This window comes from Asterias amurensis, chromosome 2 (assembly GCF_032118995.1).
Source record: "Asterias amurensis chromosome 2, ASM3211899v1".
NCBI lineage: Eukaryota > Metazoa > Echinodermata > Asteroidea > Forcipulatida > Asteriidae > Asterias > Asterias amurensis.
In genome coordinates, this window is record NC_092649.1 from 26,859,912 (window position 1) to 26,878,166 (window position 18,255).

Below are 18,255 nucleotides of genomic sequence, written 5' to 3' on the forward strand. Positions count from 1 at the left end.
CTTTCTGGGCCTCTGTTCTAATTTAATAAAACAAAGCCCCTTGATCGAACGCTATGTATGACATGTTTTGAAGTGTTGCTCTGACGTTTTTTTCTACTTATAGTCTTCTCCTGGACCCTCTGTATAGGCTTAGAGTGCAGAATACCTGCAGGAAACGCTTGGTTTTAATTTTGCAATCAAAGATTTATAATAGATGTTTGCATCGGGGATAAAAAATATATATATATTTTTTTTTTACCCATACACCGATGTGGGCAGACCGCCAACATTAGGGAAGATGGCTTAGTTGGGGGAGCACTGGCACGGTAATTTGGAGGTCGTTGGTTCAAATCCTGTTTGAAAGATAAATTTTACTCTGTTCAACCCACAGTTATTTACAATTTTCCCAGTTGGTTTTCCTTGCAGTATATCACTTGATATAATTATCTGAAAAGTCACAGTAAATACTTACTAATTGATCGATAGTTATTGATTTTGTGGAATTTCATCACCCTTCTACTATATAGTTTACAGTTTCAAGAAGTAACTTTTTTGAGCATGACTTAAAAAAAAAAAAAAATGAATTGTTATTTAAAAGAAATACATAAAAGATGAGTCAAAACACAGTACTCTACCCTATAAAGCTCTTTCTTGGAAAAGGAGTGATTGGATGTGCGCCAAAACTTGAAGTAGTCAATGGGACAAAAACGATTGTGATTCACCAGCAACAACAATTCACCTGTTTGTTTGTCAACAGTCACGATGTCCTTGTTTACTACTTCTTCGTTACAAATAACATGCAATCAATTAAACTTATTGATTGCCCTTGATTATAGTTGTATGCACGTGGTTATGGGTGGTGAAACTAGTTTGACTTCTGTGAGGTCTCGAAATCAAATTTGTGGAAAAATACTTCTTTCTTAAAAACTGTCACTTCAGAGGGAGCCGCTCTCACAATGTTTTAAACTATCAACCTCTCCCCATTACTCATTACCAAGTAAGGTTTTATGCTAATAATTATTTTGAGTAATTACCAATTGTGTCCACTGCCTTTAATGTGTCATTCAGACCGTAGAAAATAACTTGAACTAAACTTTATTGCCAATGTCCCACTTTCAATGCCATTAATCATGTGTTCCCGAAATAGTCCAATGACGTTTGCATGTATTCTCAGGGACAGCTTGCCACAGAAACACTATTTCAGTTGACCTTGTTTTACAACCACCTGTAAACAACAATTGTAACACTTCACAGGCCTGGATTTTCATCTTTGAACATGTTGAAAGGGCAAGGCCATTTTCATTTTCGCATAGGGCACTTCCATTTGGAAAATCAACGGGAAGATTTTTGGAATTTTTCGAGAGATTTCTCAGTTCTGAAAAGAACTGTCCTGCTTTTTTAACTACTACCTGGGCGGAAGGTAGAACAACGGCGTTGACTACTTCTTTAGCTTATAGACCAGGGAGTGAGTTCTTTAGTCTCGACTAGCTTGCTTTAGTCTCGACTAGCTTGCTTTAGTCACTGTCAGAAGACCAAGAAGTCTCTATTATAACAAACTCTACCTGGCAAGTAGACACACACATGGTGTTGCAAACCAAATATACATTGATCCATGCAATGCCTCAAATCTCATAGAAGTGTGAGTAACTATAAATAATTGCTGAAAAGGTCTCTCTTTTTTTAGAAGTCTCTAAATGAAACTTAAACAAATACTCACAAAGCTGACCACCTGTTTAAAGTCATGTTCAGCGGCTAATTTGCAAATCTAGGGTAATCTTCAAAAAAATCTGTCTGTAAGCCATCAATCAAATCTAAGCCTTGACCTACCGTCCCTAAAGTTCATGTTGAACCCCTTTTTGCTCATCAGTCGGAAGAATAAAAATTTAGAGTCATTGATTTGTCACATACTATAACCGTTTAAATATCCGGGCAAGTTAACCCATCATGCAAAATCAGAAGGGTTTTGTATTATAGCTCCAAGCATTTCTAACTAATCTTTGACTTCTGAGCGATCACTGCTTTTCAAATCGGACGTCTCAAAGTAAGAATTAAATTTTTGAAAGCTGTTCAGCTGAAAATATTAAGGGAATCAATGTGTGGTGAAGAGGTTTTCAACTAGTGGTTTAATCCCAACGAGGCCTGGTTCTTGATAATTTTACCGAGACGAAGTCCTGCTCCCACTTTTTTTACTTATTTTAGCAAAAAGGAATAGCTCATTTTGAGGAAGTTAGGTACTATTTTATTTAAAAACCAACGAAAGACTGTTGGCAGGACAAAACTAACTGCAAACTAAACCAAAGTTGTGTTTTTTCTTTTTTTTTGAAAGACTTGCCAACACTTGCACTTATGTTGAAGTGCACTTGCCCCCGCATGCAAAATCGTAATTAATTTTGTCACCAGCACATCGTGTTTAACCGGGGCTTTACTGCGGCATCCGGACTTTAAGCTTGCCAGATAAGCTTGTTCAAGTTGTCATGTCTCATTTGGTCGGCCACAGTAACCAGGGTGGGATTAGAGACGAGAAATCAAAGTAAATCAAATAAGACGGTTTCAGAATTCAAGGGTAGTCACATGACGCAGGGTCTGTCATTGTTACATGTAACCACAGAAACATAAAGATAGAGACTTTTGAAGAGGATAAGTTTTTTTGATTCCTTGGTTCTAAGTGGCAGGAAGTTCACATAAAGTTACCCAGGGTAGGGTTTTACCAACTCCCGGGGACCTGCAAACCATGGTATTGTGTTTACATGCCTGTAGTAGATTAAAGTAACAGTAGGATTCCCTATTTAGAATTCTAGGCTATGCACCGTAAAGTGTGTTATTTCATCTATAGACTGAATCGAATATGGCGTCAGCATTCAAATACCTACCCTACAACATGGCGTCTGTAAGCGTGTGCGTGTGGGTGTGCGTGCATGTGCCGTGGAAATCAAACTGGGAATGCTGAGCGTTGCGTCCCCCTAATTGATGTACGTGTTTGAGCGCATACAGCCTGCCCTACGAGATGGCCACTTTAATAGCAACGAAGGTTTTATTAGATGCAGTCTATTCAGCTACTTGCCAAAGCCTGTACAGCATCTAGACAAGGGTATTTGTAATAAGTTATACAGTACTCTATATACCTTGTGCTATTTTAACTGATTACTCAACCTATGTATTTGAAGTAATTATAGATAGGTGTTGAGTTTGTGGGCTCAGCGAGCATACCAGTGTTTGGAGCTCACGCTAATACACCTCTCTTAAAGGAACACGTTGCCTTAGATCGGACAAGTTGGTCTTTGAAAAGCATTTGTAACTATTTTTTATAAAATGCATATCGGTAGAAAGATGTTGTAAAAGTAGAATACAATGATCCACACAAACATGCCTCGAAATTGCACGGTTTTCCTTTTACCTCATCGACTTACACGGTCGGCCAATTTTTGACTCCCATAAATGGCCGACCGTGTTATTTCGCGCAGTAAAAGGAAAACCACGCAATTTCGAGGCAAACTTGTGTGGATAATTGTATTCTACTTTTAAAACATCTTTCCAACCATATGCATTTTATAAAAAACGGTTACAAACGCTCAGTTGTAGACCAACTTGTCCGATCCAAGGCAACGTGTTTCTTTAATATTTATGCATGACGTCATAATTCTTACCCAAAATGAGGCTATGGGCGCCGTCCCCCATCACATGCAGTTGCTGCGCCTATCGCCTCATTTTGGGTTAGCATTGTGACGTACCTCATGCATATATTAAGAGAGGCGTATAAGCTTTGCTTCTTTAAGTGAGCTCCGCTTCAGTATCCCCAAAGTGTTTTTACATCTATCTGGCTAAACTGTTTTATTATTGTGTACATAATATTGCATATATATATATAGGTTTGTTCCTGTGGAAACTAATTATTACAGACCATGAGATCCTGACCAACACTTGATGCTTTCAAGTGCAATTTCGTAGTGTGTTGTAATTAAAAAATGCTGTTTTTTGTTTGTTTGTGAAGCGCAATTACCATTTTGGGAATTGTGCTAGAATAGAACTGTTATTATAAGGTGATCCCTCTGCTGCTGTTGTCTGGTAAACTTGCGTGTGATCCCTGGTACACAGCAGTAATGTGTTGGAGTGGCTTCTGACTGGTATCCAAAACAAAGACATTGACAAAATAGGGACACTCTAGAGCTAGTCAGCTCATCAGTTGGTAGAGCTCTGCCACATTATTCTGAAGATCGCAGGTTCAAATCCTGCTCTGGGCCCCGTTTCATAGAGCTGCTAAGCACACAAATTTGCTTAGCGTAAATTTTCTTCCTTGATAAAAACAGGATTACCCACCAAACTTCCACGTGATTTTCAGGATAAGCAAACAACAGCTGAATACCAGTAACAAGCAATATGCAACAAATGGAAATTTGGTTGGTAATCCTGTTTTTATCTAGGAAGAAATTTCATGTTTAGCAAATTTTTGTGCTTAGCAGCTCTATGAAATTGGGCCCAGGTCATTTTTTTCATTGTCTCCAACTGAAAACTATTTTACTTTTTTCTGTCTCTTCTCTTTCTGCAGGAGGACTTCCATCTCTGGACATTGGAAATCCAACACAGGTTCAGCTCTTGTGGAACAGATTGCCATGTCGGAAAGGTTAGTGCAGATTTAAATCTGTGCATAATGAACACTACAAATTATAAATCTATTATAATTATGTCTCTGACACCAAAAAGAATCTGGTTATCCAGAACAAAGAGTGGATTTGAATGCTCGGCATCCATTAGAAATAACAAATACCAGCAAGGGGGTCTTAAACGCTGTGGACACTATTGGTAATTACTCAAAATAATTAGTAGCATAAAACCTCACTTGGTAAAGAGTAATGGGGAGAGGTTGGTAGTATAAAACATTGTGAGAATTTTAGAGTTTGAGGTCTCGAAATCATGCATCTGAAAGCACACAACTTTGTGTGACAAGAGTGTTTTTTTCTTTCATTATTATTTTGTAACTTCGACGACCAATTGAACTCAAATTTTAACAGGTTTGTTATTTTATGCAATATGTTGAGATACTGCACCAAGTGAGAAGACATTTCTCTGACAATTACCAATAGTGCCCAATGTCTGGAAATTCTCAGTCAACCTCAGAATAAAATGGCAGCTCCATCAATTTGATGATAGCTTAGCCACCTGCCTTCACCACATGATAAGAAATGAGTCTTAGATGATGGATTGGTGAAGGACTGTGGTGTGTGTGTCACTCCGACCTTAAGTCTCCAATGAATTCATCCCGCTGCCACAAAAATGTTTCTTCTGTTGCAAACATTGCCAAAGTCACTGTAAATTGGATCGAGTAGGAATACTTGTTCGCTCTTTGTTTCCTGTACCTACTAACTTTTTGCTTTTGCACCATTTATTTGAGTGATCAAGTGATCATATGGACTCATTGGTAGTTTTCAAATGGCTCCCTGCCCCCACCCCCCCCCCCCCAAAGAAAAGAGAAGAAGAAAAAAAACAGGACAAAATCATTTTCAAGAGTCCTCTCTCTCATGCAAAAAACTGTGGTTGTGCATTCTTTAGTCTTCATTTTACAACCAGTCATTATATTGTATACACCTATATTTATATAGGATAAAAACCAGTCAAACAATTCCAAAAACCAAAAGTAAACCTTCCCTTTAAAGACAGTGGACACTATTGGTAATTGTCAAAGACCAGTCTTCTCACTTGGTGTACCTCAACATATGCATAAAATAACAAACCTGTGAAAATTTGAGCTCAATTGGTCATCAAAGTCGCGAGTAAATGATGAAACTTGTGTGCTTTCAGATAGGAATAAAAGACTTCTGGCTAGGAGTCTTTTAATATTCTAGTGAGAGATTACCTCTTTCTCAAAATCTGTGCTACTTCAGAGGGAGCCATTTCTCACAATGTTTTATATTATCAACAGCTCTACAATGCTTGTTACCAATTCAGTTTTTAAGTTTAATATTTGTTTTGAGTACTACCAAACGTGTACCTTCCCTTTAAGAAGAGCCGAGTTTGACACTAACAATGTTCATGTATGAATGAAGACTTAAGTAGGTTGAGCAGTAACCTGTCCCATTTTGTGATCGATGTTTGCACGCACGCAAACTCATTAGTGTCAAATTAGCATCTCGTGACATCCCCCTATCCCCTTTTGCTGCATCGATCAGGCCTGTTGATTGGGCAACGCCTAAAAGCAAAGTACAACATACTAAATTTAAGGTCCTCGACCTTTCCCCCAATTTAATGAAGCTGCTAAACAGAAAAATACCGCTTAGCAGTTTGTTTTGCTAAGTGGGTCACCAGTTGTAACATTGTGAAAACCTAATGGATTTTTGCCTGGTAACCAGTTACTGTTAAAGAGGTTTTTTGTGCTCAGCAAGTTTTTGTGCTTATAGATGCAGACTTTGTAAAGTTTTGCGGAACATGCATGTTTATTACAGTGGTTTAAAGGGTGCACATTGTATTTGGATTGGGTGCTTGATTCTGTCTATTAAAGGGAAGGTACAGGTTTGGTAGATGTCAAATACCAGTGTTCTCACTTGGTGTATCCCATCATAACCATAAAATAACAAGCCTGTGAAAATTTGGGCTCAATCGGTCATCGAAGTTGCGAGAAAATGATGATAGAAAAAACACCCTTGTTGGACGAATTTGTGTGCTTTCAGATAGGAATAAAAGACTTCTAGCTAGGAGTCTTTTATTATTTGAGTGAGAAATTACCTCTTTCTCAAAAACTACATTACTTCAGAGGGAGTCGTTTCCCACAATGTTTTATGCTAATCAACAGCATACTTGTTTTGAGTAGTTACCAAACATGTACCTTCCCTTTAAAAGCGTTTGTTATGAAATGAATATGGTTGGACAGCTATTTTAACTGTAGGATAAAATGATCACATAAATATCCCATGAAATTGACGTGTGGTTTTTGTTTAATGTCATTGAAAAACAGGGTCCTCCATTTTGCCACACCAATTTTTATGCCAACAGTGTTTGAACTTTTTCTTTTCTTTGTCTCGTTAGAGAACATATTGTTTGCTACAGGCCTGCACGGAGGCAACTGCCTCCAGCTGTCGATTTCACCAAACTCTTCCTAACTTAGGATTAATCTTAGGACTTGGGACGAATAAAGTTCCATATTCAAATACGTAGGACGCATTGAACCCATCAGAAGTTAGGACGGGTTACTCGTCCTAACTCGAGATAGGATTAATCCTAGCTTTTAGTGAAATCGGCTGATGACCCCTTGGTGCCTGTGAAATGCTCCAGTAGAAATTTACAATTTCCTCATAGGAGAAAATGCCTTGGTGCCCTTCATTGCCCTTCATTGCCCTTTCAAAAAGTTTGTTATAAGAAATTCATGTGGTTTATCTTTAGATTCAAGATGTGGGTAGATGAATGTTCGGAGTTGTTTGGCGGCATGGATATCGTAGCAGTTGAGGCAATACATGGAAAGGATAACAAAGACTACATCATTGAGGTACGTAACCACCGACTTTGAAGCTCGGAAAAGAGTTTTTTTCCTTTTCCTCACTGGACAAAATGCGAAGTGATGTCAAAAAAAAAGTCTTGAAAAGGAAATTAAGTCAAAAACCAAGGCGAATGCCCTTCTACATTCCTGGTCCCAATTTCATAAAGCTGTTAAGCAGAAATTTCTTCCTGGCAAATTCCATTGCTAAGCAAGAAATGAGTTGGGGAACCAGTCACAGCCATAGTATAATATTTTGGTTGGTAACCTAATTTTGCTAAGCAGTTTTCTTCTACTGTTCTAAGCAAGTTTTTGTGCTTACAGGCGTTATGAAATTGGTCCCTGGTAATAAATCTATAAGGATGCCTCATTAGTGAACTTAATATGTGGCTTGCAGGCCTGAGGAAACCTCAGCTCTGCGAAGCTGAAACACCAGGGTTAACCCCCTACTCTTCCACAATAAGCGGTCAGAGTTCTTTTGCATGCACTGCGGATCCTAAGTACATGAGAGCTACGAGTGATTGTACTATCTCATTGAAAAATGCATTTTAAAAGTACCACGACCAGGGGTGGATTTCACAAAGGTAGTCCTAACTTAGGACTAGTCCTAGGCAATGCTAAGAGATAGGACCAGTCCTAAGTTAGGATGAGTTACTGGTCCTAACTTGGGACTGGTCCTATCTCTTAGCATTGCCTAGGACTAGTCCTAAGTTGGGACTCCCTTTGTGAAATCCACCCCTGGACTCGAACCCATACTTTAATAATGCCAGAAAAGTCCTCAAAGAAAAAACTAAAGCACTTTCTTCAAACAAATAATGGTACCATTCTCTCGTTCCTCTCTTGTACATAGAAGTGTCGTGGCCGAGCGGTTAAGATCACAGAATTAAAACTGTGGTGTTTGTGATCAGCAGAGTGTGGGTTCAAATCCCAAGCCGTGACACTTGTGTCCTTAAGCAAGACACTTTACCATTGCTTCGTCCTTTGGATGGGATGTAAAGCCATTGGTCCCATATGTTGTGTAACGCAGAACCCAGTGCACTTATCGAAAAGAGAAGGGGTTCGCCCCGGTGTTCCTGGCTGTGGCTGCTGTATGCGCCGTAGCACCTTGTAAACCCTTATAAGGTGCTAAATAATTGGGTCTCAGAATCCATCACTTCAATAACATATCTTTCTGAAAATTTGTATACACTCAGCGCCTTGAGCACCTTGTTTGGTAGATACGTGCGCATTATAAGACTTCAATATTATATTATTAATTACCAAAGTGTCTTCTTGATGTTTTATGTGAAGATTTTCCTATTGTGTGTGATATTTTCAATTTTCAAATGATGTATTCTTTTGACTGTTTGTATTGAACTTGTATATTTTTGTCCAAAGCCATTTTAATTTCACGAGTATGAGTGATAATAACATTTTATCTATCAATCTATCTACCTTTCTTTCTATTTTTCTATCTATCTTTCTATCTATGACCCCCAATATAGCATTTTCATTGTATTGCATTATTTGTGCTCTAGGTTTGTTGAGGATGTTGATCTGTTATTTATCTTTTTGCTCAATGGCGTTTGTTAATTGATGTATGTGTTGATATTTGTACTCATTTCTCATTTTTGCAAATGTTTATTTGTATTGTTTGTGCTAGGGATTCAGTCTTATAACCGCGAGCAAAACATTTTTTGGCTGATATGATGTTCATAGCATACCATTGGCCTATTCCTATTTACCTTAAAACGTATGTAATTGATTTGTAAGAATGTATCTTTATGATTCTATGTAAAAGTAAAGCGATTGATTGATTGATTGATTGATTGATTGGTTGGTTGATTGATTGATTGATTGATTGGTTGATTTATTGAAGGTTCAAGGTTCAAGGTTCATTTTATTTCCACAGTATCAAAAGACAAAAAAACAATATCAAACAGCAGTCAAAAGAAATCATTACAACAATGAAAAATAATCTTTTCACAACATAGGTTTGAAGAAATAGATGCATTGATTGATTGATTGACTGATTGTTGCAAACCCCCTCTACATCTTGGCTCATTTAGTGTTGTAAGATACTGTAGGCCTAGTTCTATTTACTTTAAAACATATATGAATGTACCTTCGTGCATTTTACTTTTCAAAACGGACACTTTTTTTTCATTCACAAAATATACAGAATTTACAAAAAAATAGACAATTTAAAATTTACATTACTAACAAGAAACGTCTGTTACAATTTGATTGATTGATTGATTGATTGATTGATTGATTGATTGATTGATTGATTGGTTGATTGATTGATGGACATGTTTTTTTACTTTTCAAAGCGAACACTTTATTCATACACAAAATATACAGAATTTACAAAAACATAGAAACTAAAAAGTTACATTAATAATAGACAATAAATAACTGTGACAAAAAAAGATCAGTAGCTGGGATTGATTGATTGTTTTTCAGCCATGTTAACATTCCAACTAATATTTGTATAATGTTTCCGTCAGGTGAATGACTCGTCAATGTCACTACTTGGAGAGAACCCCGAGGACGATCGCAAGCAAATTGCAGATATTGTGATTCAAAAGATGCATGCCACACACTTGGCAAACTCCATGAGGTGAGGGAAGAGATGGTGTCACATTACTTTGGACTAGTGTACTAATTGGTACTCGTGACTAGAGTTCCACTTGGTATGGGACTAGAGTACTACTCAGTACTTGGAACTAGACTTGTGACTAGAGTACTACTTGGTACTCGTGACTAGAGTAGTACTTGGTACTTGTGATTAGAGTACAACTCGCTACTCAGGACTAGAGTACTACAACTCGGGACTAGAGTACTACTCGTTACTCAGGACTAGAGTACTACAACTCGGGACTAGAGTACTACTCGTTACTCGGGACTAGAGTACTACTTGGGACTAGATTACTACTTTGCACTCGGGACTAGAGTAGTACTCGGGACTAGAGTACTACTTGTTACTTGTGATTAGAGTACTACTTTCTACTCAGGACTAAAGAACTACAACTCGGGACTAGAGTACTACTCGGTACTCAGGACTAGAGTACTACTCAGTACTCGGGACTAGAGTACTACTCAGTACTCGGGACTAGAGTACTACTCAGTACTCGGGACTAGAGTACTACTCAGTACTCGGGACTGGAGTACTACTCAGTACTCGGGACTAGAGCACTACTCAGTACTCGGGACTAGAGTACTACTCAGTACTCGGGACTAGAGTACTACTCAGTACTCGGGACTAGAGTACTTGGACTTAAAGTTGGACTCGTGTCCACAAGTACTCTGCTTTTACTTGTGACTTGACCTCTTACCTTCAGCATTTACTGTGCATGCTTGACTTATTTCTCCATCAATTTCCATTAGAAAGATATCACGGCACAGAATAATAACTTTGGCAAGCTTTATGGATGTTTATAAAACTGATAAGCCCTGTTTTGAATCGTATTCATGTGTACAAATACGATAAATAATATTTTGGGTCTAAAAATAACCCTGTACTAAAAAAAAAAACAAAGCACTTGTTTTCAACAGCCCTCCTGTGTAGGGTTGAGAAAACAATTGACGGAGGAAGTCCATCCTAACACAATTGAAGGCTCGTCAATTAAATACATCTGTGAGAGAACCTTTTGGGGGAGGTGGTTGGGGGGGTATTGATTGTCAGAGGTATCACCTTTAGCCTCATTACCTATGAATCAAAGCAAGCTGTCCACGGAGATAATAAACCCGATTTACGCAGCACTTGTAGAAGCTTCTCTTAAAGGCACTAGACACTATCAGTAATTACTCAAAATAATTTTTTTGCATCAAAACTTGTTTGCCAACGAGCAATGGAGAGCTGTCGATAGTATAACACATTGTGAGAAATAATTGTTAGCATAAAACTTTCTTGATAACGAGCATTGGAGAGCTGTTGAGAAACGGCTCCCTCTGAAGTAATGTAGTTTTTGAGAGAGAGGTAATTTCTCACTCTAATATTGAAAACTTTCTGAACTGATGAAGCCTTTTTTTAGGCATCTGAAAGCACTCAAATTTATACAACAAGGGTGTTTTCTCTTTCATTATTCTTCTGCAACTTTGATGACCAATTGAGTCTAAATTTTCACAGGTTTGTTCATTTATGAATGTGTTTGGATACACCAAGTGAGAAGACTGGTCTTTTACAATTACCAAAGGTGTGCCTTTAAAAGTGTTTACATATGGAGAGCCCAAGAGTTGAGGGTCCTCGTGGGACCTTTACTAATCAGTAATTTCATCAGGGGGTGACTTTGTCTCATCAATCAAGGGGTTATTGTCACTAAATCTTGGCTGTGGAGGGCAGTCTCCATGTCCCATGGGAATCAGGCACACGAGTCTGTGTGGCAGTGATGAAAGCTTTTCGCTTCAACTCGAAGTTCAACATTTGAATCCAAAATCACTTGTTCTGGCGCTTTAAACCTGTGTTTGTCAGGATTGATTCAGCTTTTGTTTAAAGGCAGGTGACACTATTGGTAATTACTCAAAATATTATCACTATAAAACCTCACTTGGTAACTAGTAATGGGGAGAGGTTGATAGTATAAAACATTGTGAGAAACAGCTCCCTCTGAAGTGACGTAGTTTTCGAGAAAGAAGTAATTTTCCACAGATTTAATTTCGGATGAGTAACTCCTCCTGACTTGAGATAAAAACTGGTCTTAACTCTGTCTAGAGTCCACCCATGGGTTTTAATTTCATTGAGAGATAATCAATGCACTACCCAGGGTATTCTGTAAGGTTTAATAGGTCTCTGATGCTGATTGGTATGGTCCTAAGTGGTTGGTCTAGACATCTTAAGTCCTTAGTCTTTCTCCCTCTATAGTGTCCTAGACGATATTGAACAGGCTCGTCCTAAGTTAGGACGAGTAACTCGACCTAACTTAACACTAGTCTTAACTCTGTGTAAAATCCACCCCTGGGTTTTAACTTCATCGAGAGATATTCAACGCACTACTGGTATTCTGTAAGGTTAAAAGGTCTGATGCTAATTGGACTTGGCTAATGGTCTTGAGTGGTTCGTCTAGACATCTTAAGTCCTCACTCTTTCTCTCTCTCTCTAAATCCAGGCTTTCTCTAAATCTTCTTTCGATTTCAATGGTCTCCCTCATCCGTCAAACATCTGGTTAGAATTCTAAAATAATTACAACTCCATGGCATTTTTTCGACTTTTTTTTGTGTAAAGATATTATCAAGTGCAAATTTAAGATGTTTCAGGAACAGTCGTGGAACGATTTCCCATCCCCGAGCTATAATGGCCTGGTCTCAGACAACACAGTTATTAGCTTGATTGGTGTGTTTGTTGCTTCGGAAGCCAGCCACATGTGGATCTCGTAGCTCTATAATCAATCAACTAAGCAGGTGTCTGAAATACTTTCAGATAAAACCTGCTCCTGAAATGTGCATTTTGTCACAAAGATGGCGGTGGAACATTGACAGAGTAAAATGTTTGTCATTCATCGCAATATATTCTAAGTGCCCTTAGAGGTATGATGACAGATTCAGGGCCAGATTAAGTGTTTTTGGGGCCCAGGGGTCGATTTCACAAAGAGTTAGGACCCATCTTATCTCGAGTTAGGACGAGTAACTCGTCCTAACTTAGGATTAATCTTAGGGTCTGCATGCTACAGTGCAGGGTTGGGACTCGTCCCATGTCCTAAGATTAGTCTTAAGTTAGGAAGAGTTTTGTGAAATCGACGGCTGGACACCAGTGTTCTGTAGGCCCTAGATATTCATGTTCTGTAGGTCCTAGGCACCAGTGCTCCGTAGGCCCTTGTAGGCCTCTTGTCACTATGCCATAGAAGGCACCAGACCCTTAAATTCTCATCAACTTAATTTTTTTTAATTTATTATTATTGAACATCGCAGCTACAAGCTGAATTGAGTTTAAAATACAGAGATTCATAAAAAATAGAAATGTTAAAAGTTACCACAAAAAAAACATTTTGAAATACAAAGTTGGGTTATACTACAAATCATGATATACCCTTAAAGGAACACGTTGCCTTGGATCGGACGAGTTGGTCTATGAAAAGCGTTTGAAACCGTTTGTTATGAAATGCATATGGTTAGAAAGATGTTTTAAATGTAGAATATAATGATCCACACAAGTATCACTCAAAATTGCACGGTTTTCATTTTCCGTCGCGAACTAACACGGTCGGCCATTTATGGGGGTCAAATTTTTTGACCCCCATAAATGGCCAACCGTGTTTGTCGACAGGGTAAAACGAAAACCACCCAATTTCGAGGCATACTTGTGTAGATCATTGTATTCTACTTTTTCAACATCTTTCTAACCATACCGATTTTATATTAAATGGTTACATAGCGCTTTTCAAAGACCAACTCGACCGATCCAAGGCAACGTGTTCTTTAAAGACACTGGACACATTTGGTAATTATCAAAGACCAGTCTTGAAAATTTAAACTCATTTGGTCGTCGAAGTTGCGAGATAATAATGGAAGAAAAAACAACCTTGTCACCTGAAGTTGTGTGCTTTCAGATGCTTGATTTCTGGACCTCAAAATCTAATTCTGAGGTCTCAAATTCAAATATTTTAGTGGAAAATTACTTCTTTCCCAAGAACTACGTACTAAAGAGGGAGCTGTTTCTCACAATGGTTTATACTATCAATAGCTCTCCATTGCTTGTTACCAAGTAGGTTTTTATGCTTACAATTATTTTGAGTAAGTACCAATAGTGTCCAGTGCCTTTAACCCTTTTGAGACTGTAGCCAACTTTTCTCTCATAAAGCGAATCAAAACACTGCATGAATTTTACCAACTGTACTTTGAGCAGGTGTTATTTCTTCTGCTTGACAACAACATTTCCTTTAAAGCTTCTTCTCACCGTACACTCCCTCCTGCCGTCTGTTTTCTCAACTCAAACTTTGTGCTAGTCTTTAGTCAAGGCGCTCATTGCTTCCCAGATGGTGTTTACAACACGAACTACAACACGAACAGCCCCACCACTGCTAACATTGGGTGCGTTCGTTTAGCTTCCCTGGGTCGACCCCGCAGTGCTCACTCGGGTGAGCCCCTGACAAGAGCTAAACGAACGATTACACTCGCCCTCTCGTGGTGACGGCATGCTCCTCAGGTCACTCCCAAGTGACCCACTCCACAAGCAGGGCACCGGGGGCTGACCCGGATGAGCCGAGTCAAAGCTATTTGAACGTACCGGTGCAGACCGGGGTCGACCCAGGGAAGCTAAACGAACGCACCCATTAAAAAGGCTCGTGAGAGCAGCAGCGTACACAACCGGGGAAGCCAAGAGTGCCTTGACCATAAGACTAACTTTGTGATTGCACTTAGAAGTCTGCCGGAAGCAGTTAGCACTTTTCCAAATACCCCAAAGCAAAACCCGGATGGATTGTGGAAAAGAATCAAGTCTACCATTGCTGATGGGGACTCGCTGGCGCAAACAAATGTACAAACCAAAAGTGTACAGCCAGTGCAGATCTTCAGTAACGGGTTTTGCGTAACCCAATACTCCCCGTGTTTAACAAGGAATGTCCTTCCTGAATCATGTGCAGGATTCACTCATTAAAAAGTTGGCACTGTATCCTCGGCCCGCGACTATTGCAGAGCTAAGGATTGGACGTGTTGACATGTTGGGATGCTAGTGTACTTGAATGAGTTTTTCTTCTTAACAGTCTGGGTTGGTTGTCATGGCTACAGCCATGGTAGGTTCTTTCTTTCTGCGAATGCGAGTGCATTATGAAGTCAGGGAGCTGTTTACGCTGAAACTGTTTTGCAGGAATTGAGCACATTTGAACTTATACAAATGATGCAAACAATTTGTATTGCATGGAAGTATGAACTGGGTTTAAGTAGTCCAGTGCGTTAAATTCAGGGCTCAATTTCATAGAGCTGCAGAAGCAGAAAATATTGCTTAATACTTTTCTTCTTAGCAGAACTGAGCAGGATACCAGTCACATTGTACATGAGACAAGGTATTTTGGCTGTAACCCTATTCTGCTAAGCACAATTGTGTTGTGCTTAGCTACTTTTTTGTGCTTAAGCAGCCTAGTACTGATCCAAGCTATAGCTTTTGGTTTCAATCCCGGTAATGACACTTTTGTCCTTAGGCAGGTATAGTTCTGAAGGCAGAGATGATTGTTGCTGCCAGCATAGCTATGTGTTCCAAGCACATAGTGTTCTAGGGCTGCGGCGCAGCATCTAGGCATAAAAATCTCTGATGTTAAGGCCAACATTTATGTTGGTCAATGTGTACTGGGTCACTGTAGCTAGGTGTTCCAAGCACATATTGTTCTAGGGCTGCGGCGAAGCGTCTAGGCATAAAAATCTCTGATGTTAAGGCCAACATTTATGTTGGTCAATGTGTACTGGGTCACTGTAGCTATGTGTTCCAAGCACATAGTGTTCTAGGGCTGCGGCGCAGCTTCTAGGCATAAAAATCTCTGATGTAAAGGCCAACATTTATGTTGGTCAATGTGTGCTGGATCACTGTGTTATTTAAGAAAGTTAATACGCTTTTGAAGTAAAATTTTTGTTTACTTCATTAAAAAGTTGTCTGGTTTCGGTTGTTGTGTCCTAAAATAGTTGTATAGATGTTTTCTGTGCTTTGATACTTATTACGCACTATTAGGGTCTTAAAATCTTAAATTTAATTTCCAAAAGACGCAGATACCCTGTAAATGTCCCACTATCCATAAGTTGAGTGTTATTTTTCTTTACAGCAAAACTCCATCCAGTTCCAGTTTGTTGGGTCCGCCAGTTTCCTCCAACAGCCACAGCCCCCAGAAGTCCGGCTCCCAGACTCCTATCACACCCAAAAGCACAACCCCTACATCCACTCCACAGAGAAGCCAGTCTGCGACTCCAACAAAAGGGACGGCACCTGGTGCCATGGGAACAGGAATACCGCCCCTGCCAACGAAAGTGACACCCACAGAAGAGGAAGATACATTTAAGAACCTTAAGAAGACTTTTGCAAATATCTTTGGAGATCTCTGAATTGGAATTGCGCAAGAGTTTGTTGGAAATGGCCCAATGTCATTTGCAAAATGAGTCTAAAGCTTCCACAGCTACTTTTTGTGTTACTCGTTTTTTGCAACGTGTAAATCTAGGCCCAATTTTATAGAGCTGCTTTAACACAAAAAAGTAACTAAGCACAATAAAATTATGCTTACAAGACTCAGGTTACTAGCCAGACTACCAAGTGACTTGTATCCTGCTCATTTCTGCTAAGCAGAAAATTTGTAAGCAATTTCTTTTTGTTGACGCTGCTCTATGAAATTGAGCCCAGTTTCCATACTGATGACGAAATGCAACAGTACTTATTTTCTGTTATGAAATAAATGAAGGATTGCTGGGGTGGTGTCAGGTGGGAGGTGGACTGTTTGGTCAATGTTCGTGTCCCAAACGTTGTCTTGAAAGGATAAGGGGGAAGTTTAAGGTGTTTAAGATATCAACTAAATTGTTGATTAAAAACTGATGAATTCCTGTTTTACTTAACCATTTAATTTTTTAGATTTTTGTTTTTAAAACAGAGAGATCTGTCCTCACATATAAATTTGATGTTCATGAGTGCAATAATGATTGTAACACTTTTGTGAAAATAAAAGTATTTTAACGGGAAACAAATTATATATATATATATACATCTCATAAGTTGAACTACCAGTGTTTGTAATAATGGGAATCATTTTATGTACAGATCTAGCTTATGTGTTTAAAGAGTTACTTGGGTTTCGAGTTTAGAATTACACAGATGCTGTTTCTAAAAAATGTTTTAAACATTTCAGTTATTTATCTTACATATATATATATGCATACTTCCTGTTCTGTACTTGTACGTGAAATACCACAGATATTTATGACAACACTAATTATAATGATTAAGTTTTCCTAAAGGAAAACAAAACGTGCTATTAACTCCTAAACTATGTGCATGTAAATACATAAATACATTGAACTATTGAACTAACGAGTACACTAAAAACACTTTTTTTTTCTTCCCCCCTGATTTTTCACAAGTTCAAACTAAGCCATTTTGTGGTAATTAATCTAATTGACTTCTTCCATCTCTAATTATTTATTTAACGATATATTTTTTAGGAAGTTACTGTTTTGAAGAAGTCACTAAGTGAACTTGTGCAGTAATTTGTTTCAAATTTGGTGGGAAAAAAATAACCTTGAAGAAATGCTTACTGAAATTACACGCGTTTAATTGTTGTAATTAACCAAATTCATTTATGTGAACAGGTAACTTGTGTCTAAACCCAACTACCAACCTTTAAAATATACTTTTTAAAAGGGAATACTTAAGTCATGTTCCCATTGGACTTTTCAACAAAATTAAATCCAATGGAGATGCAAGGTAAACTGCTCTCCCTGTCAACTTACCGCAAAGTGATGTAAAACTTACAGGGCAAAAGAAGTCCCGGAAGACTTCTGTGCAGCCACGGTAACTGAACGGGGCCGCTAAAAAGTCAAATGGGAACAGCTCTGCGCAGTAAAGCTATCAAGACCACGCTGGAAAACGCTATGCAACGTCGTGGAATAAGTCCAGGTGGAACGCACAATAGAAGTACACTACTAACGGGCTGAAAGAGGTTGTAGCAGACTTCCGTGCAGCCACGGTAACTTATCTGGGCTGTTAAAGTGCAATGGGATCACAGCACCGCACTGTAACCCTTGCACGACCACGCTGTAAACTGCTACGCAAGCGTCCCGAAAACAGTCCAGGTGGGAATGCACGGTAGAATGGGAGACTTTCAGGACGCTTGGTGGCAGCAGACTTACCAGGTAAAATCCATTGTTCTCGGTAA

General features: G+C 38.8%; 1 protein-coding gene across 2 annotated transcripts in view; it reads left to right on the forward strand.

Annotated features, from left to right (window-relative positions):
• Positions 1-18,155, forward strand: part of LOC139954456 (synapsin-3-like) — a 288,306-nt gene extending 270,151 nt beyond the window's left edge. For both annotated transcript variants that reach the window (XM_071954258.1, XM_071954261.1), the window contains 4 exons: positions 4,523-4,597; positions 7,348-7,450; positions 9,928-10,040; positions 16,162-18,155. In XM_071954258.1, the coding sequence (XP_071810359.1) occupies positions 4,523-4,597; positions 7,348-7,450; positions 9,928-10,040; positions 16,162-16,438 (568 nt within the window). In that variant the 3' untranslated portion in view covers positions 16,439-18,155. The remainder of the gene's footprint in view (positions 1-4,522; positions 4,598-7,347; positions 7,451-9,927; positions 10,041-16,161) is intronic.
• Positions 18,156-18,255: the final 100 nt, after the last annotated feature.